Source organism: Pleurodeles waltl, chromosome 5 (assembly GCF_031143425.1).
Source record: "Pleurodeles waltl isolate 20211129_DDA chromosome 5, aPleWal1.hap1.20221129, whole genome shotgun sequence".
Classification (NCBI taxonomy): Eukaryota; Metazoa; Chordata; class Amphibia; order Caudata; family Salamandridae; genus Pleurodeles; species Pleurodeles waltl.
The window spans coordinates 995,203,048-995,221,768 of NC_090444.1; the positions used below are offsets into that span (position 1 = coordinate 995,203,048).

At 46.6% G+C, this 18,721-nt stretch overlaps 1 protein-coding gene across 2 annotated transcripts in view; it reads left to right on the forward strand.

Moving 5' to 3' along the window:
- The window catches only part of ADGB (androglobin), an 871,677-nt gene that overhangs the window by 710,609 nt on the left and 142,347 nt on the right, over positions 1–18,721 (forward strand). For both annotated transcript variants that reach the window (XM_069235154.1, XM_069235155.1), the window contains exon 31: positions 6,458–6,622. In XM_069235154.1, coding sequence (XP_069091255.1) covers positions 6,458–6,622 — 165 coding nt within the window. The remainder of the gene's footprint in view (positions 1–6,457; positions 6,623–18,721) is intronic.

An 18,721-nucleotide genomic window follows, 5' to 3' on the forward strand; every position in this document is an offset into this window, starting at 1 on the left:
TGCGTTACGTGGGTGAAGCTCCACCCATGTATTTTGACGCAAACCAATATTTACTGATGTCAGTAAACATGAGTTAGCACGATAATGGCATACTGGCATAAACAGGAGGAAGTATCTCTTCCTGCACAAAAACTATTATGACCAGAACATAGGCACTGTTGCATCGTGACACAAGGGTGCCTGCATTGGCGCTAGGCAGCCAGAAGTGCTCCAGGACTGTGAGAAGGCAGAAATGCCCTATATGTTAGTAGATATGGTGGTTTCCTGCTCTCTCCCTTTGACGCAACACAGCAACTTCCCCTGCTGCGTTCTGTCAACCTTTAGTAAATCTGCCCTCAAGTATGGTGTTGCGTTCTTTTGAAAGTAGCTTCTGTGTTCTCTAGATAGTCTCTGGTAGCAGCTATTGCTCCGGAAAACTGCACACATGCGCTCCCTATGGAGTGGAAAAATATGCCTAGCATCCGATAGCATAACAATGAGAAAAAATGCTGCACTGGGCTGATCCAATTTGTGATGCCATTGTAGCAAAGTTATGGATCAAGGTGACTAACTTACAACAGCCAAGGCTGAAGCGGGCAATCCAAAGACCACTCTTTGTATTTTTTTTTAATGGCTGCACCAATAAATATAAAGAAATTAGCCTAGGCAGGAATATCCACCACCTTCCTCATAGTGGTCAGCTGGTGTTTGATATACTGTTTGACTCTGGTTGTAATACAGATGGAAATTGCGGAGGAAAAGATAGTGCTGAATATGAATGAATTGGTTTTGGCTTGGGTCCTTCCAGATGTAAACTGGCTTCACAAACAGCTGTCAAACTTGGCTAGTTGCTTTCTTCAATTCCCAGTCATCCTTGGTTTAGAGGTGGGTCCATCCAGAGCCTGTTGGCTGACAGGCAGTGAGGGAGCTGAGCAGAAGAGACAAAGATACTGGCAGTGGGTTCCATAATAAAACAGGGCCATCTACTCCCAGGGATCAGTAGAGGGAATTCAGAATCTGGGAGGCCCTATCTGGAGTGTGGTCACTTTTGAGCTAGTAGGGCAAACCAGGCAAGAGAGGAGACCAAAAGCTTAGGGAGTAGGACCCTCTCTACATGAAACCCACTACACCCACTATAGCTGTTTTGCTATGATGATGCAGCGGAAGCCACAAGGCTGTGCTCTCTTTGGCTTGGGCAGTATCACTTCACTGAAGTGCGTGTAACCAACCAGCAGCATCATCTGATGCCTGGTAGTTGGCGCTGCAATTACAGACGTGGGCAGGGGTAAGACAGGAATCCCAGAAAGCAGATCTTACATTGGTAGGGTCTAGTAACTCCCAGGGCTCAGGGTGCAGTGCGGGCTCCTGGAGGCTCCACTTAGGGTCTTGAAGTTAACAGATTGGAGAAGTCTGAGGCAAGGAGGGAGAGACAGAAAACTGGAATTTATATCGACAAAGTGATTAAGGATGGCCTGGGGAAGCATTCTGTCTAAGAAGACCTGCAAAATCCCAAGATGCTGAAGTTTCACAGCTGGTTTGTCAACCATTAATAGTCGTGTATATATATTACCTTGCCTCCCTTCTATCATTCCAACCTCACTATTATTCAGAGTTCAAGTCTTCATTATCCATCATCAGGTTTTGTCAGAACCAGAGAAATCTGCATTTATCCAGTAATTATTTTAGATTGGTAGCCTGTATTTATCAAAATCTGTCCTTCCTTTTTTGGTACATTCATATCATCACATTCCTGTTAGAAAACACTATTCTGGTCCACCTCTGTATTTAGATTCCCAAATCTACTTAATTCAGTGTATTATTTGACATGCATACAGAGAACATATGGTTAGCGTGTCGTGTTCTCCCTTTAAATTGTATTTCCTCTGTTAAAAAGCTGTGCAAAGAAACTTCTTTTATGCCTTTTGTGCCTTCATTGAAGCAGAAAACTCTCAAGCCTTATCATCACTTATCATAAAGCACTGTAACTGAGAAACTGAGTAAAAACACTAGAAGATTACTCCATTTTTAGCAGTCATGAAAATCTTCTTCGGAGAACAGCAAACAAGAAACAGAGGATAGGCTTGCAGTCTGTGTTATATTTTCCCACTTCAGTCTAGCTGAGCACACCATGCTTCCGTCCAAATGCTTTTGCAGTGAAAATATGTAGGCCCATATTTATACTTTGTGACGCAAAACTGCGCTAACGCAATTTTGCGTCAAAAAAATTAGCGCCGGCTAACGCCATTCTGAAGCGCCATGCGGGCGCCGTATTTATTGAATGACGTTAGCCGGCGTTAGCCGCCGGCGCCGCCTGGTGTGCGTTAAAAAAAACGACGTACACCAGGCAGCGCCGGCGTAGGGGAAGATGGAGCTTGGGCGTCAAGAAATGGGGCAAGTCAGGTTGAGGCAATTTTTGCGCCTCAACCCGATTTGCGCCATTTTTTATTCACTCCCAACCCCCATAGAAATGACTCCTGTCTTAGCAAAGACTGGAGTCATGCCCCCTTGCCCAATGGCCATGCCCAGGGGACTTCTGTCCCCAGGGCATGGTCATTGGGCATAGTGGCATGTAGGGGGGCACAAATCAGGCCCCCCTTTGCCACAATTTTTTTATTTTTTTAAATACTTACCTGAACTTACCTTAATGTCCCTGGGGTGGGTCCCTCCATCCTTGGGTGTCCTCCTGGGGTGGGCAAGGGTGGCAGGGGGTGTCCCTGGGGGCAGGGGAGGGCACCTCTGGGCTCATTCTGAGCCCACAGGTCCCTTAACGCCTGCCCTGACCCAGGCGTTAAAATCCGGCGCTAATGCGGGTTTTTTAGACCCTCCCACTCCCGGGCGTCATTGTTGCCCGGGAGTATAAATACGACGCATATGCATCGGAGTCATTTTTTGAGACGGGAACGCCTACCTTACATATCATTAACGCAAGGAAGGTGTTCACGCAAAAAAATGACGCTAACTCCATGAACTTTGGCGCTAGACGCGTCTAACGCCAAAGTATAAATATGGAGTTAGTTTTGCGTCGAATTTGCGTAGAAAAAAACGACGCAAATTCGGCGCAAACGGAGTATAAATATGCCCTGTAGAGTGGCAAAACTTTGGAGTATAATAGGCACACAGTGGTTCCATTTCCACATTTCAGAATATCATAGACTGCCTTCTTGTCTGGGCTCAACTCTTGAGATGTTGATTGTGATCTGCTAAATCAAAATGTTGCGGTTGGTTACATTGATCTTTGAAAGGTTGAGGAACACCCTCAGAGGAGGTTTCTAGAAGTTCCCTTTGTACACACAAGGAGAGGTTCCATTTACTGGCCTGATTATGAATACGGCGGTGCCTTGAACCGCAGTACTCGCAGTGGCGCTCTGCCCACTAGATTATGATGCTGGCAGTCGGACCACCATCACCGCTGACACCTCCAGGACCATAGATCCCATGGTAAACCAGTGCAGAAAGCTGTGGTCTAGCATTGCAGTGCTTTCCTTTCCACCAGCCTTTTCATGGCGGTGTCACTCCCATGAAAAGGCTGGCAGAAAGGCAAAGTTGGGGCTACAAGGGGGGCCCTGCACTGCCCATGATCATGTCAGCACACTCGGAATGCGCACTGTCTGCCATTGCTGACAGTGTGTATTCCAGATGTGCTCTATGCGGCGGCATTGGTCTCGGCTCTCTCTGAGAGCTGGAGCCAATACCGTTGCACTGTTTCCACTGGCTAACCAGGCGTAAACATCATAATACGGCAGTGGGTAGGCCACCGGTTTGGCAGCCACCTTCCCACCGTGCCATTGGCGGTTCGGTGGTCGGACCACCGCAGTCGTAATCAGGCCCTAAATCTTTCAGATCCAAGGAGGTTTCAATACATTTATTTGATACATACATGATTTAGTGCTGGCAATCAATACATCTGTACAATATGTAAATAAATGCGGTGTACTGGATTTCATTAGGTTGTATAGATAGGTCATGTGCTGTGTAGTACGCCAAGATGATGTTCCAAGGGGTTCCAACCCAGAAGTCAAGAACTGCAGCTAACAGGCAAGGCAATCTCTTATTCTTTTTTTACCATTTACCCTTCTTGGACACTCCAGCTATCTCTGGTCCGTCTAATGTCTAGTGCTTAAGTAACATGATTGCCCATTTAGTATCAAAGAAAGGCCTCTCCATTGAGTCAAACTGTTCTGTATGAAGTTGGCTCCCTAAAAGGAAGTACACTGTGCAGAGAGTCCAGTGAATCCACAATTGGGTTTGCAGAGGCCAAAGTAGATAGAACTAATGCTCTATTTTGTGGTAGTGTGGGCGAACAGCTAGGCTTATCAGAGGGTAGTGCTAAGCATTTGTTGTACTCACAGAGGCAATAAATGAGGCACACACTCAAAGAATAAATCTGAGACCAATTTAGAAAAATAACAATTTTTATATATGTTTCAAACCCAAGAACTTCATAATCAGGTAAGTAGACTTTAAAGCAGAAATACTTTGCAGTTTCAGCAATCAACACAGTGCAATTTTCTGAGTCTCTCAATGTTATCCTATGGAGGAAAGACAATGTTCAGCAAACACAGGCTTAACAACAATTTACGAGGCCAAGCTTACAGAGCAAAGTTAAGTCCTGGGCACTGATCAGAACCACATCAACAGGTCATACCAGGCAGCACTGGGGCGACCAGGTGTAGGGGTGCAGAAAGGCATTGGGTGCCCAATAATACTCTATGGGAGTTAGACCTTGTGATAAATAGGCCACAGGCTCTGGCTAGGACGCTAGTCAGTGACAACAAGCAGGTAGGCAGGTAGATAGTAGACTTGGTGTGCTCAGGGACGTAGGTGCACCTTTGGTCCTCTTCTTCTGTGCCCAGGGGCGACGGATGAAGGGGTGTCTTTAGGCGTTGGGTTTTCTCGTCTGGGAGCACTTACAGTCAGGGGGTCCAACATGTTGAGGCTGCAGGCATCGTTGGGGAGTGCGGCACGGGTGGACCTAGGATGGACTTGAGCTCTTAGGAGCTGGGGGACGTTGTGGGCACCAGTGACCCACCTCTAACGGGGTCAGAGATGAGGGGTTCAGTGGTTGATGGAGGTGTTGGGTTGTCACTCGCCACAAGAGTGTGGGAGAGGGAGACTGTGTGTAGAGGCTGCAGGCATCTCGGGTGAGTCCAAGATGGGTGAGAGCACACTGGACTTGGTCTATGGCCAGCTGGGGACCATTGGTTGGCTTCACCTCGCATCGTGGACGTTGGGTGCAGTGGTCACTTCAGGTGTTGGGTTTCTGGGGTTCCAGCAGCTGCAAAGTCTTTTCCTTCGAGTTTCTTGTTGCAGAGCTGGTTCGCTGCTCATGGGAGACTTGAGACTGTATTGAAGGCTGTACGGGTTGGCTTCTTGGGCAGAGTCCTTTGAGGTCAGCAGGCAGTCTCGCGTGGTCAGCTGCTTCTTTTCCTCTTCTGTGGGTGCAACTTGTATCCTCATCTTCGTAGGTCATCAAGATCTGAGTTCTGGAGTTCAGGGCTGCCACCTAAATAATCAGTTACAAGGAGTGCCAGGTGGCAGCCAATAGGCTGACCAGCTTTGGGGTGACTACACCTTTTCTGTTATCACTTCAGCTTGGAAGCGGGCATAACCCTTCCAAACAAGATTGAGGAATTTAAAACGTAGTGTCCACTTCAGTTCGTCCACCTTAAGGGTGGGGCTGCTGCCAAAAGTGGGGTCAGTCATCTCCATTATCTGGAGAGACCTGGGTCACATTACAAAGCTAGGCCTTTGAAGCTCCCCGCCCTGGAATATCTATCCTGACTGTGTGAGATGATAACACCCCTGCCCAGTGCAGGCTTTTGTCTCCAGCTTTCCAGAGTGCAGGCTCTCATCTTGGGGGGCCAGAAACGCTTCTGTGGTGGCTGAAGTAGTCAGACCAGTTAGTCGACCCACTAGTAGCTGGTAGGTTTTCACGGGGCATCTCTAAGGTGCCCTCTGGGTACAGTTATAAATACCTCACTGGCATCAGTGAGGGTTTATTAATCTGAGATGTTTGATATCAAACATCCCTATATTCAGACAAGCCATCATTTAGCTGGGAAACTTATAGTGACCAGTGTCCCTCAGAGTGACATAATTGTGCTGAAGCTTTGAGGGGCCCTCTTCAGTACCCATGCACTAGGTACCAAGGGTACCATTTAATAGAGACTTACAGGGGCTGAGGCCACTTGGGGATAAAGTGATGAGGTGTCTTGTTTTAGGGAAGGTACACTGGCACTGGGGACCTGGTTATCAGGAACCCAGTGCACTTAAGTCAAAGTTGCATCTAAAAACTAGACAAAAAGTGTGTGTGGGGGGGTACTACAACCCAAACCTAGCTCCCAACATGGTGCCTATCATATGTATTGCTGTTTAGAGTTGTTCATGTCGTTTGAGATTATGGGTGATGGATACCTACCTCTGGAGTTGAGTTTTTTATACGTTCAGATTCTCACATTCTTATATGTCTTTATTGCAGGCTCAACCAGTGCACGAGCCACCCAAACCTGAGTGGATTTTGCGCATAGTAAGTGATCAGAGTGAAGCACATGTTTTGGAAGTAAAGAAAGACACTGAAAGAGCAGATGAAATAAAAGCAATGAAACACGCTTGGGAGTCTGCAGAACCAGGAAGAGCTGTCAAGGTACAGTGAGCACTGTATAAGAGTTGTAAATTCAACCTAGAAAGTCCATTTCCATGTGCTGGAAAAGATGAAGGGGATCGACTTTGAGGCATTTAAGCCTCAAATAGTATACAATTTATATGTATTGTCATTATTATAGTTATTTCTCAGCCTGACAAATATGGTTAGTCTCCTACACGACAGTGGATGTTTTAGAAATGTTCTGATTGGAAGATAAAAAATGAAGAATTTAGGGCCATATGTACGAACACTTTTTCCCATAGACACAGAATGGGTAAAAACCTTTGCTACATCTGGCCCTAAATGTTTAAAGATGTATATAAAAGATAAACAAGAAAGAAATCAATATTTGCTGACTTTGTGATTTCAATAGTGTGGACATCAGTGCCTACATGTTTTAACAAGATGTCTGCTTTAATTTGTAGGGGCTAGGGCAGCTCTGCAAAAGGACAGATTTTTGTATAATTTACCTTCCCCCTCCCTTGGCGTATCCTCTAGAAACTCAGGGAATTTGAATCACTGGATTGAGTGTGAGAATGTTGGAGTTCTTTTAGTTTAGTCTCTGTGTTTCTTGTCTTACATTACTTGTGTCTTTTCCTGCTGACAAATGACGTTTGACCTGCTCCTCGGTGAATTTCTTTTTCCAGATTGACACCGTGCCGTTGTATTAGTATTTCTTTTGATTATCTCCTGAGGAACGCAATTCTAAGACTTTGCATACAAGCTCATGCTTCCCACCGTGGTCAGTTGTTGGTATTTTGGGTCCTGGATAAAATAAAAAGTTAAGATTAGATGATTAAAGGACACTTTGCCCTTCTGTTTCTAGTGCATGCATTCATTACTAAATCAGGGTTTGTTTGAAATGACTGTGAATACTCTGCATCACAAACCTCATATATATCCGAGAATTGTAAATTATTTTTCTACTTAAATCAATCAATCATTACAAAATGTTTTGAGCGCAGTCCATGTTTATTTATTCTCATCGGAATTGGTAAACCCAAAGCATGTAAAAGGCTCTACATTTCTCCAGGCTTATCCAGTTCTAGTTCAGCCGGCTTCAAACTAAGCTGAGTCTTCTTGCTTGGAAAAGACAATTTAGTCATGCCTTCAGATCACAGCATAGTTAATGCTTCATTGCAACGGATATGTAAAACCTTATGATCCTCATGTAAAGAAACCATCTTGACATTAAAAATGTCACCCACACTCGCCTAGACCCTTGGCTTTAAAACACTGAGCTTTTGGCTTTGCCAATGCTTATTTTTCCAATTGACTTTATGTGTGTGCATGAAGATGCAAACATGTGATGGCAATTTTATAATGGATTTTTTAGTAAAGAAAATCCACTCTAATATGGCATCCAGGGTCATGATGAAATTAAGGTACAAGTCCTGTTATGTATTTGCATACTAATTTGTGACACTTGTAGCCTTTTTTAATTTATCATGACAGATGCCAATGTTATCTCAGTAAATTAAAATATTTTTATTAAAAAATATTTTTTTTAAAGGTCAAGAAAAGGTGGGGTGTTGCCCAGCAGCCAGTAATGGCTGACCCTTCCTAACAACGCTCCGCACTCTTTACCCCACCCCAACCGCATTATCCCCTGGAGCCCACCATAGATGGCTGTAACCCTGGGATACTTCACTGGAACTTTACTGCTGCTGGCCCACAGCATTTTGGTCCCTGCTGTGGAGGGCAAGGGCACACCTCTGCTTCAACGGCCGCCTCGCACTCATCATGACAACCCACTGATTCCTCCCTGAGTTGGCCACTTATGGGTGGAAGACAAATCCCTTAATTTGCGGAGGGCTGAGACTGGAGAAAGCGGCAGAGGACCTGGATGATGTACGGCACATGTTTCCAGCCCAACTCTTGAAGCCCTGAGCGGCTGCATTGGAGTGGCTTTACTGACCTGCACGCGCCAACTCACCAGCCCCTGACTCTTGAGACCTACAGCTGCAGCGGCCACAGAACAGACGAGAGGAATCGCCTGCATGGAGCATCAGAACTGCGGGGGGAGAGCCCCCTTAGTACTCCTATGCTGTTTAAGTCTACTTGGGCCTGGAATGCCCACACCTGATTCTGGGCTCAATGCGGCCTGTGCCCTCTGGACAACCCAATTCTTACACTGCTGGTGCTCTTGGCCTCACACAACCGTTCTTGCTTCTTCACCTCCTGGACCACAGTGAGCAGGAGTGGTGTCCAATCTACTGGAGGGAAAAACCTACATCCATGACAATCCGAGGGGCCATCTGAGCTCGGGGTCTCCACCCCTCTACCCAGCATGATAGATCGCGGTTGCTCTGCACCATAGGTGCCTTCCTGACTCCATGACATTCAGCATTTTTCCAGGGAGGAGGGCCCCTCACACGACTGGTAACTCAGCAGCATCTGGGGAGGAGCAACACATAGGAAAGGACTGCCTTGCCTGGCTGGGGGGGACTGGGGTCTGCCTGCATTGCTTCTGTTGCAGGCTTTCCAGCTGTTGTGATGGCCCTGCCTCTGCACATGGCCTGGTGCTCCCTGGGGCCCCCTCTCCTCCACATTGCCTTGGTGTTTGTTTGCACTCAGGTACCCGTTGAGAGTGGTTCCTAGTGCCGGTTCTAGCACCATTTCCCACAGGACCTAGGGGCAAGTTGTGACTGAAAGTGGGGAGCCCCTCTGGACTCCAGGTAGCACATGAGCATTACCTCCTCCTCACAGCCGTGGGCTTGAGCGGGTTGTCTCCAGCTGGCTACCCCTGGGCTCGTACTACCTGCCGTGCTGTGGTGGAACCACTGGGGCTTCGGGAACCTCGATATCTATATCAGGACACTGCGGATTGGCTCTGCGTAGCCTCTCCAGCTCCATGGATCATCACTAGCCCCTTTGGCACCTATATCAGGGTGTGACAGAATAGATCTTCCTGGGACTAGCCTAAGCCCTGTTTGGACTGCGACTACCTGGGCCGCAGGTCGCCCCTCCACGCCGCTAAAGCTTATCATGAGGGGAATGAAAACATCTGCAGTGCTATCACAGAATTCACACCGCCCCCTCTCCATAATCTCTGACACCCCTAACAGGACTTGTCTGCTGAATCCTTGCAGCCCCCACAGGATAAACTGGATCAAGTTCTGTCAGTTACTGAAAACTCCCCCACGTCCCTGGAGACTGTGCTGGGGTCCCTGGTGACAGAGCAGACTTTCCTCAGGGATGAGCAGGGAAAACTCAAAGACCCAGTGACTGAGGAAGAACAGACTATGGCCGCAATATAGCTTCAAAGTTGAGATAATGTATAAGCCATTTGAGACCTCCAAGAACGGTTACAAATGCTGAAGGAGTAGGCGGATGATGCAGACGGTCATTCCCACAGAAGCAATGCCGAAGGGGTTAGAGGGGAAGGACCCTCTGCAGTTATTGGATACTTGGTTCTGCTCCTTTGTTTCTGCCTCGGATCTTACTGCTTTCTTCTCACTAGAGTTGTCACACCACGTTCTGGCACACTGCTGCATCTCATGTTGGCAAAATTCCTTCACTACTGGGACTGGAATGCCATCCTTCTTGCAGCCTGTTTGAAGGGCCCCCTTTTGCTAGAGGGTAAAGACGTAATGATATTCCCGGACTGCACAATTGCTGTACAATGCCAACGCACCACTTTCCTTGGGGCCAAACAGCATATTTGACACCTGGGAGTCCAGTACTCCCTATTGTATCCTGCGAGACTCAAAATCATTTTTCTGATGGATACAGCTGCCTGCACATTCTTCATCTTTTGAATATCCCAGTGCACCAGCATTCCATGGAAACTTTTCTTCATAGTTCTCCCACATCGACGGGGACGTTACAATGCCTCGGCTCTGCACACGACTCCACGTAATGTCATTGGAGCCATAAGAAACCTTCGCCAGCGTTCTGACGTCAGTTCTCTTTTTTCTGTGTCTTCAATGCGTAACGGTTTTCTTGTAGCTCTCAATTAGGTCTTAGATTTCCTTCAGTAGTTTTTCTCCAAGGTTGCAACTTTGTTGATGGAAGAAAAAATGTCTCCTCTAAGGAAGTCTGGATTTAAGCTGTGTAGGTAATGCGAATGGCAGATGTCAATTACTGACTGTCACGACGATTGCCTTTGGTGTTTGAGTTCAGACTATGATGTGAACACCTGGTCGTCGTGTCAGAAGATGAACCTCAAGGGGTTGAAAGAGAGGGAGACGAAGCTGTTTATGGCCAAGGCAAAGCAGGAAAAGACAGGATGTCAGAAATCTCAGCCTTGGCCAAAGTCATCAACACCCCATTTTTCGAAGTGGAAAGGCTGGTCTGAATAATAACTTTATAAGCACCTCTGTTTTGCATCTTTTTCTAAATAACTGGAAGAGGACAATGTGAGAAATAGTCTTACCTTTTGCATGTATGTGTGACACATAAAGTGACGATAGGGACCCCAACTACTATTTAGCCCTGACGAGGCGCCCAAAACCCTTGACCGTGAAGGGATTATCGCTCCAGGTGGGAGTTTTTGAGTAGGGTCCGAAACATGTTGGTGTTAAGTAATTGTTTAGGTATGGTAGTGAGGCTGCTGCACGCTAAGTCATCCAGGCAGTTCTGGACACAACTGACTCTGTGGCAAGAGCAATGGGAAGGGAACCTCAGTTGCTTCCAGGAGGCATGCTTGGTTAAGAGACTCTCGTTTTTCTCCTGACATACAAACAACCTTATTAGAACTTCTATTTGATGGGTCGAAATTGTTTGGTGCTAAAGCTGACTCGGCTTTGGAGAGGTTTAAGGAGAGTAAAGCAACAGCCAGGTCTTTGGACCTTCAAATGCCACTGAAGAATGATAGGCAGTTTTGGAGGTTCCAAGGATTTGGGAGAACCTTTTCCCTTCGAGGAAGACAATAAAAACAGCAGCAGCAGGCCAATCTCTTCTATAGGAGTTACAGAGGGTGGGCCCAGGAAAAAAACTGAGCCGCCCATCAGCCTTCCTCTTCCTCCTCTTCTTCTCCCTTACCAACGTCTCAGGAAAGCAGCCCTAGTTCTTGCAACTTGGAGCAGGTTTTACCATTTGGAGGAAAGTTGGTCCATTTTCTATCACACAGTGGAGGTCCATAACATCAAACCTGTGGGTGTTGAGTATTGTAGAAAATGGATACACCCTACCCTTTCGGGAGTTTCCCCCACTGCTCCCTTCTCAAAAAAGTTTTTTTTCCAAAGGACATCGTCTGCTACTTCAGCAGGATGTCCAAACCCTACTTCTAAAGGGTGCAGTGGAATTAGTTCCAAACCAGGAATGGGGTCAAGATGTTATTCTCTGTATTTTATGATTCCCAAAAAGAACGGTTGTTTGCGTCCGATCCTAGACCTCAGGGTTTTGAATTGTTTCCTCAAGTAGGAAAAATTCAAAATGCTCACTCTGGCACAGGTGCTTCTTGTGCTGGACAAGGAAGACAGGATGGTTTCAGTCGATTTGCAGGAAGAGTATTTCCACATCTCCATTCTACAGTCGCACAAGAAGTATCTCCTCTTCATGGTGGGGTCTCAACATGACCAGTTTGCAATCCTTCCATTTGGTCTCACTTCCGAACTTTGAGTCTTCTTGAAGGTGATGCACGCGGTCGCAACACATCTCAGAAGGTGGGGAATACCAGTATTCCCTTACCTGGACACTTGGCTGCTCAAAGTCAAGTCTTCAGAGTTGGTGTTACATCATTTGCAGTTGATGACTCAGTTGTTGTACAACTTGGGCTTTTCCATCAATGTGCCCAAATCTCACCTAGAGCCCTCTCAACACATCCTGTTTATAGGGGCAATACTGGGCACTGCAGTGAACCATGATTACTCTCCTCCTCAAGGGATTCAAGATATTCTGGCTAGATTCCGATGTTTCATAGTGGAGAAATGGTTCCAGTCCTGAAGGCCTTTCGCCTTATCAGTCTGATAGCCTCCTGCATTCTGTTGGTCACCCATGCACCCTGGCACACGAGGGCCCCCGTGGTGCCTCCACAGGCAGTGGTTTCAACAGAACTGAGATCTCAGATTTGGTCAAATTCTCCAGAGACATTGCAGTGGATCTTCAATGGTGGAGAGTGAATGACAATCTGACTCAAGGGAAGTTGTTTTGTCCTCCTCCTCTGGTGGCCTCAGTAATAACGGATGCCTCCACTCCATGGTGGGGAGATCATCTGGGGATCAAAGGACTTTGGTCTCCAGAGAAACTGTTATTGCACATCAACCTGTTGGAATTGCTGGCAGTACATCGGGCTCTCACTGCCTTCCTCCAATCCATTTGCTTTCAGTCAGTGCAGGTCTTGACAGACAATACTATTGCAATGTGGTACGTCAACAAATAGGGAGGTGTAGAGTTGTATGTTCTCTGCAGAGAGGCTCTACGGTTCTGGTCCTGGGCTCAGTACCATCGTATTTGGATAGTGCCAAATCACTTGGTGGAGTTATGAACTTACATGCGGACAGTCTCAGTCAGCATTATTCAGCCGATTATGAGCAGCATCTCCATCTAGAGGTGCTGCTTCACATCTTCGGGATATGGGGGATCCCTCGGAGAGACCTGTTTGCCACTCACAAGAACACGCACAGCCTGATGTTCTGCAGCCTCCAGTATCCGATGCAGGAGATGTTGGGGGCCACATTTCATGTGGATTAGGGATCCCAGCTACTTTACTCGTTTTCCCCCATACCCTTGATTCCTCAAGTTCTGAGGAAGATTTGCCAAGACCGGGCCAAAGTCATATTAATAGCCCTGGATTTGGCCGCAAAGGGTGTGGTACACAGATCTTCACTTCTCACTGTGCCCTCCCCTCCGTCTCCCTCACATGGCAGTCCTCTTGCAGTCACAGGGCAGGTTCTACATCGTGACCTCCAGAGCCTGCACCTATATGCCTGGAGATTGAACGGGCAACCTGAGTTCTTTTTCTCTTTCCTCTGACGTGGTGGATGTTATTTTATTGGTCAGTTGACACTCCACCAAGTTGGTGTAGGCTGGCAGATGGGCTAAGTTTGTTAAGTGGTGTGAAGGAAATTCAGTTTGCCTTTTTACGTTTTGTGCTTTCCCTAGCGCAACAAGGTTGTGCAGTTGCAAAAGGTAAGGGATATTTGTCTGTCCTTTCAACATTTCTTTGTTCACCAGACCAACCTTCCCTGTTTAAGTCCCCTATAGTATTACAGTTTATTAAGGTTCTTACTAACAAGTACCTTCCCACTCTGTTAATCATGCCTTAGTGGGATCTTAATTTTGTATTAACTTACCTTATGAGTATGCTGTTTGCGTCTTTACATACTTTTCCTTTAAGATTATTTACTTTCAAAACGTTTTTTTGTAGTTTCCATAACGTCGACTAGACATCTTAGTGAATTGCAGTCATTAAGTGTGAAACCTCCCTTCGTGACTTTCTATGCAGATAAGTTCGTATTGAGAACCAGGGCTGCTTTTCTACCAAAAGTGGTTACTCCCTTCCATTTGAGCCACTCTATCACCCTTCCTACTTTCTATCCTCCTTCCCATCCATCTAAGGCTACATCACTTGGACCCTAAAAGGGCTGTGAACTTTTAAATAGACAGGACATGTGCTCTCCAGCTGGACGATCAGCTGTTTATTGGCTATGTGGTCTCTTTCCCCTGACGTGGTGGATGTTATTTTATCGGCCAGGTGACACTCCACCAAGTTGGTTTATGCTGGCAGATGGGCTAAATTTGTTAAAGGGTGAGAAGGAAATTCAGTTGACCTTTTTATGTTTTGTGCTTTCCCTAACGCAACAAAGTTGTGCAATTGCAACAGGTAAGGGATATTTGTCTGCCCTTTCAACATTTCTTTGTTTACCAGACTAACCTTCCCTGTTTAAGTCCCCTATAGTATTACAGTTTATTAAGGTTCTTACTAACAAGTACCTTCCCACACTGTTAATCATGCCTTATTGGGATCTTAGTTTTGTGTTAACTTACCTTATGCGTATGCTGTTTGAGCCTTTACATACTTGTCCTTTAAGATTGTTTACTTTCAAAACGGTTTTTGTAGTTGCCATAACGTTGACTAGACATGTTAGTGAATTGTAGTTGTTAAGTGTGAAACTTCTCTTCATGACTTTCTATGCAGATAAGTTGGTACTGAGAACCAGGGCTGCTTTTCTGCCAAAAGTGGTTACTCCCTTCCACTTGAGCCACTCTATCTCCCTTCCTAATTTCTATCCTCCTTCCCATCCTTCTAAGGCTTCATCACTTGGACCCTGAAAGGACTGTGGGCTTTTAAATAGACAGGGCATGTGATCTACGGCTGGACAATCAACTGTTTATTGGCTTTGTGGTCCAAATGAAAGGAAAGCCTGTGCATAAGAGGACATTGTCCCGATAGATCATCCTGTGCATAAAGATCTGCTACGCCGTGGTTAACAAAGAGCCTCCTAAAGGTATTGGAGCTCACTTCACTAGAGCCAAGGGCCTGGTTTAGATCTCGTCAGACGGAAATACCCCGTCACAAACGTGACGGATATCCCGTCGCCATATTACAATCCCATTATATCCTATGGGGATCGTAATACACCGGACGGAATATCCATCATGTTTGTGATGGAGTAACCCCTCCTCCAAACTCTAAATCAGGGCCAATATTTTCTACTTCCCCTTTAGCTAGAGGTGCACCAGTAGTTGACATCTGTAAAGCTGCAACTTGAGCCTCCCTTCACACTTTTGGGAAGCACTATTGCTTAGACGCTGAGGAGGGACGATCACTTTGCCCATTCTGACTTGCAAGATTTTTTGGTACAGACAGTCAAGCACCCAGCTCTGAGTGCAGGCCTGCTTTGAGATTCTACTCAAAAGGTAAGGAATCCACAGGTAGATGTATCCATCAGAAGAACAAGTTACTTACCTTCAGTAATGCTTTTTCTGGTAGATACAGTATCTACCTGTGGATGACTCACTGACCCACCCGCCTCCCTGTTACTTGTCTGTATATGCCAAAAAAGAAATCTGTTGTATATTATTTATGCAATTCTTGTTTCATATAAATATTTGTGTATAATTGTATCTTGTTTGCGACATGTTGTTGCATTTGTGATGTTGGTTTCACCCGTTTGCCTCAAAGGCACTAAAAGAGTGGGTAGGAACTGATGTCAGCACACTGATGAGGGCTAATTATGGCTCCGATAATCTCATGCGGAGTCGTGGGTGGAGCCATAGCACTGTGACGTCCTCATCGACAGGTAAAGCTATGAAGAAAAGTTTCAGTGGAATGCTGACGCATTGGGATATTCAAAAGGTGAGGAATCCACAGGTAGATACTGTATCCACCAGAAAAAGCATTACCGAAGGTAAGTAACTTGTTCATCAGAGGGTAAAACTAATTTCTTTACCAACCCTAAAAAAAACTGGGAAAGGCTAGACAGATACTTCGACACTTCATTGCTGCGTCCCACTGTTGAATCCTCTAAATCTGCCAGACCTCGGTGAAAATGGGGGTCCACCCACAGAGGGATCCCCTTCCTCCTACATCGAAATCGCCATCTTCAGCAACCCCAGACTTGGAGCAAATAATGGGAAATGGACGCCAAGCACTAGCGGCTGCCAAGCATCTGAATACAGACACTGTTCTCTCGGATGTTGACAGCAGTCCACGCATCTTCTCCTCAGAACAGTGTGTCGGTCTCATCACAGCCCTCTCCCCAACTTTTCCACTATCTTCAACTTTTGACTCCTCAGACTGCTGACAATATTATATGATTTTTCTGATATTATTGTTACTTGTTTCATACTCGCGCAGCTTCAATGTGTCATGTATGAAAACATGCTTGACTCGTCTCATTTCCCTTCCCATCATCAGTGTGGCATAGCAGTATAGGCACAGTATCCATATCCCAATACATTCGCACCACTGGGGGCCCCACTACAGTTACTTAACGTTTGAGGGTGTACTGCTTAGCTCACACACGCTCCACTCTTGGCCCGTTCCCCTCTCTATATGATTCATGATTCACAATTTCCAGTTGCGGCGTTCTGCCTGTTGCAGAAGGCTCTTTTTGTTTACAATTCCCTATTCTCTCTCCAGCTTGCTTAGTTCCCATTTAAGCACCATGAATGCACAGTGCTTGCACACCATCACTCAAATGGGGCACTGACCAGGGGGTTCACACTGCTACATGTTGAAACCACTCGCTGCCCACTTATTGCCACTCCCTACCTCTTCCACGATTGACTTGAAAGTTTCTACTAGATTCCTCACCCTCAATGTCAAAGGCATGCAAACTGCTCAAAAACGCTACTCCATTTACTCCTATCTCAAGTGCCATTGCCCCCACATAGTCTTCCTTCAGGAGACACACACTATGCCTCAATTGCCACACCTCCAAAAAAGATTGTGAGACGCAACCACGTATTCGGCCTTTGCCACGGGGAGCTTTAATATGGATCTGCCAGGGGACTCCTTGCCAGGTGCTCAACACTATAATTGATGGGGATGGATGCTATGTCTTCCTGGGGGCAGTCTCAACTACCTCCCAGTCTTGCTCTGGAGTATATAAGCCCCCAATACTGACCAGGATGCTTTCTGGTCGTAGCTATCCGGTCTCTTAGCCCATAGGATACATCTTCCTTGGATTTTTGGGGGAGATCACAACTGTGTCCTTGATGTTTGACTGGATTGCACCCATCCCCGCTCCCCTGTTCCTCGTCCACAAACTCAGGCAACAAGGTTTGCAGAATGGATGCAGCACTGGGCTTTGCTAAGTGCCTGGCGGACACTTTACCCTCACCCTCGGGTGTATTCTTTGTATTCCACGTTTGACAATTTGTACATCTATCAGACTGCACCGTCTTCTCTGTCCCAGGCACTCACGCCCTCCCTGCAAGCACCGATTATTTGGATTGGGTTGTTTCAGATCATGACGCCCACACAGTAGATATCTTTTAGGGTGCTCGCACCACCTGGCGCCTGCCACACGAATGCTTGGAGGACCCAGCTTTTAGGGCCTCCCATATTAACAACTTCTTTAGTGAGAACGAAGGCACAGCATCCAACAAACTTCTTGAGTGGGACGCATTCAAGGTTGTCATCTGTGAGGTTTGCCTGCTGGGGATTGTTGGGGTCTGATGCACGCTGGAAGGGGAGATTAGACAGGCTGAACACCTCCTGCCGCAGCTGGAATATCGGGCGGAGCAAGACTTTTCTTGTATCACAGCATTGGAGGAGGCTAAGAAACAGCATGCTTCCCTCTAGGAGCGTTTACACGGCTTCGATTTCACTCAGTATGCGCTAAAACCCACATGGACTGCAATACATTGGGCTTCCTCCTTGCCTGGCTAATCCGTCAGGAACAAAGGGAGACCCCATCCATTAGCTCCGCTCCCTTTCGGGTGCGTTCCTTCACGCACAGAGCAACATTCTCTCAGCCTTTCACACTTATTACTCCTGTATTTACAAAACGCCTAAGGAGATCCAGGGCAGTGCTGTAGCTACGTTCCTAGGCCGCCTTACCATCCATACTATTGACACGCCTACCCAGAATGTGTTGGATGAGGTTATAACTCCAGCAGATGCCAAGCAGGCCGTCCAGGACATGGCTAGCAATAAAACCCCGGGCCTGGACAGCATCTCCATAGAATATTACAGTGCATTTTTTGACATTCTTGCACCCCGTTTGGCTGCTATGTACAACAAGGCTTTCCTACTGGGTGAGTTGCCATCCTCATTACAGGAGATTTTGTTGATCTCTCTCTCCAAGCCCCACCGGGACATTACAGATGCCCTGTCCTGCCGCCCCATTGCTATATTGGGGGCTGATTACAAGATCTTGGGACTGTGGGGTAACCCCCTCGAGGAAAGGACACATGTGGTCTCACTCTGTGCAGACGACCTACTCCTGTTCCTCCATGACTGTCATATGACCCAAAAACCTCATCCACACCATGTTACAGTCATTTGCCAAGGTGTCTGGACTCCGACTCAATTGGGGCAAATCCACTAGTTACCCACTTCACGACACTCTAGCCCCACAAAATAATTATGGATGGCACACCTCAGCTTTGCGAGTATCCACCTGTATCATTCTCCGGATTACCTTTTTGAAGGTAACCTGCGTCCTGTGCTGACCTCGCTTAAATCCTAAGTCTCTCTTTGGA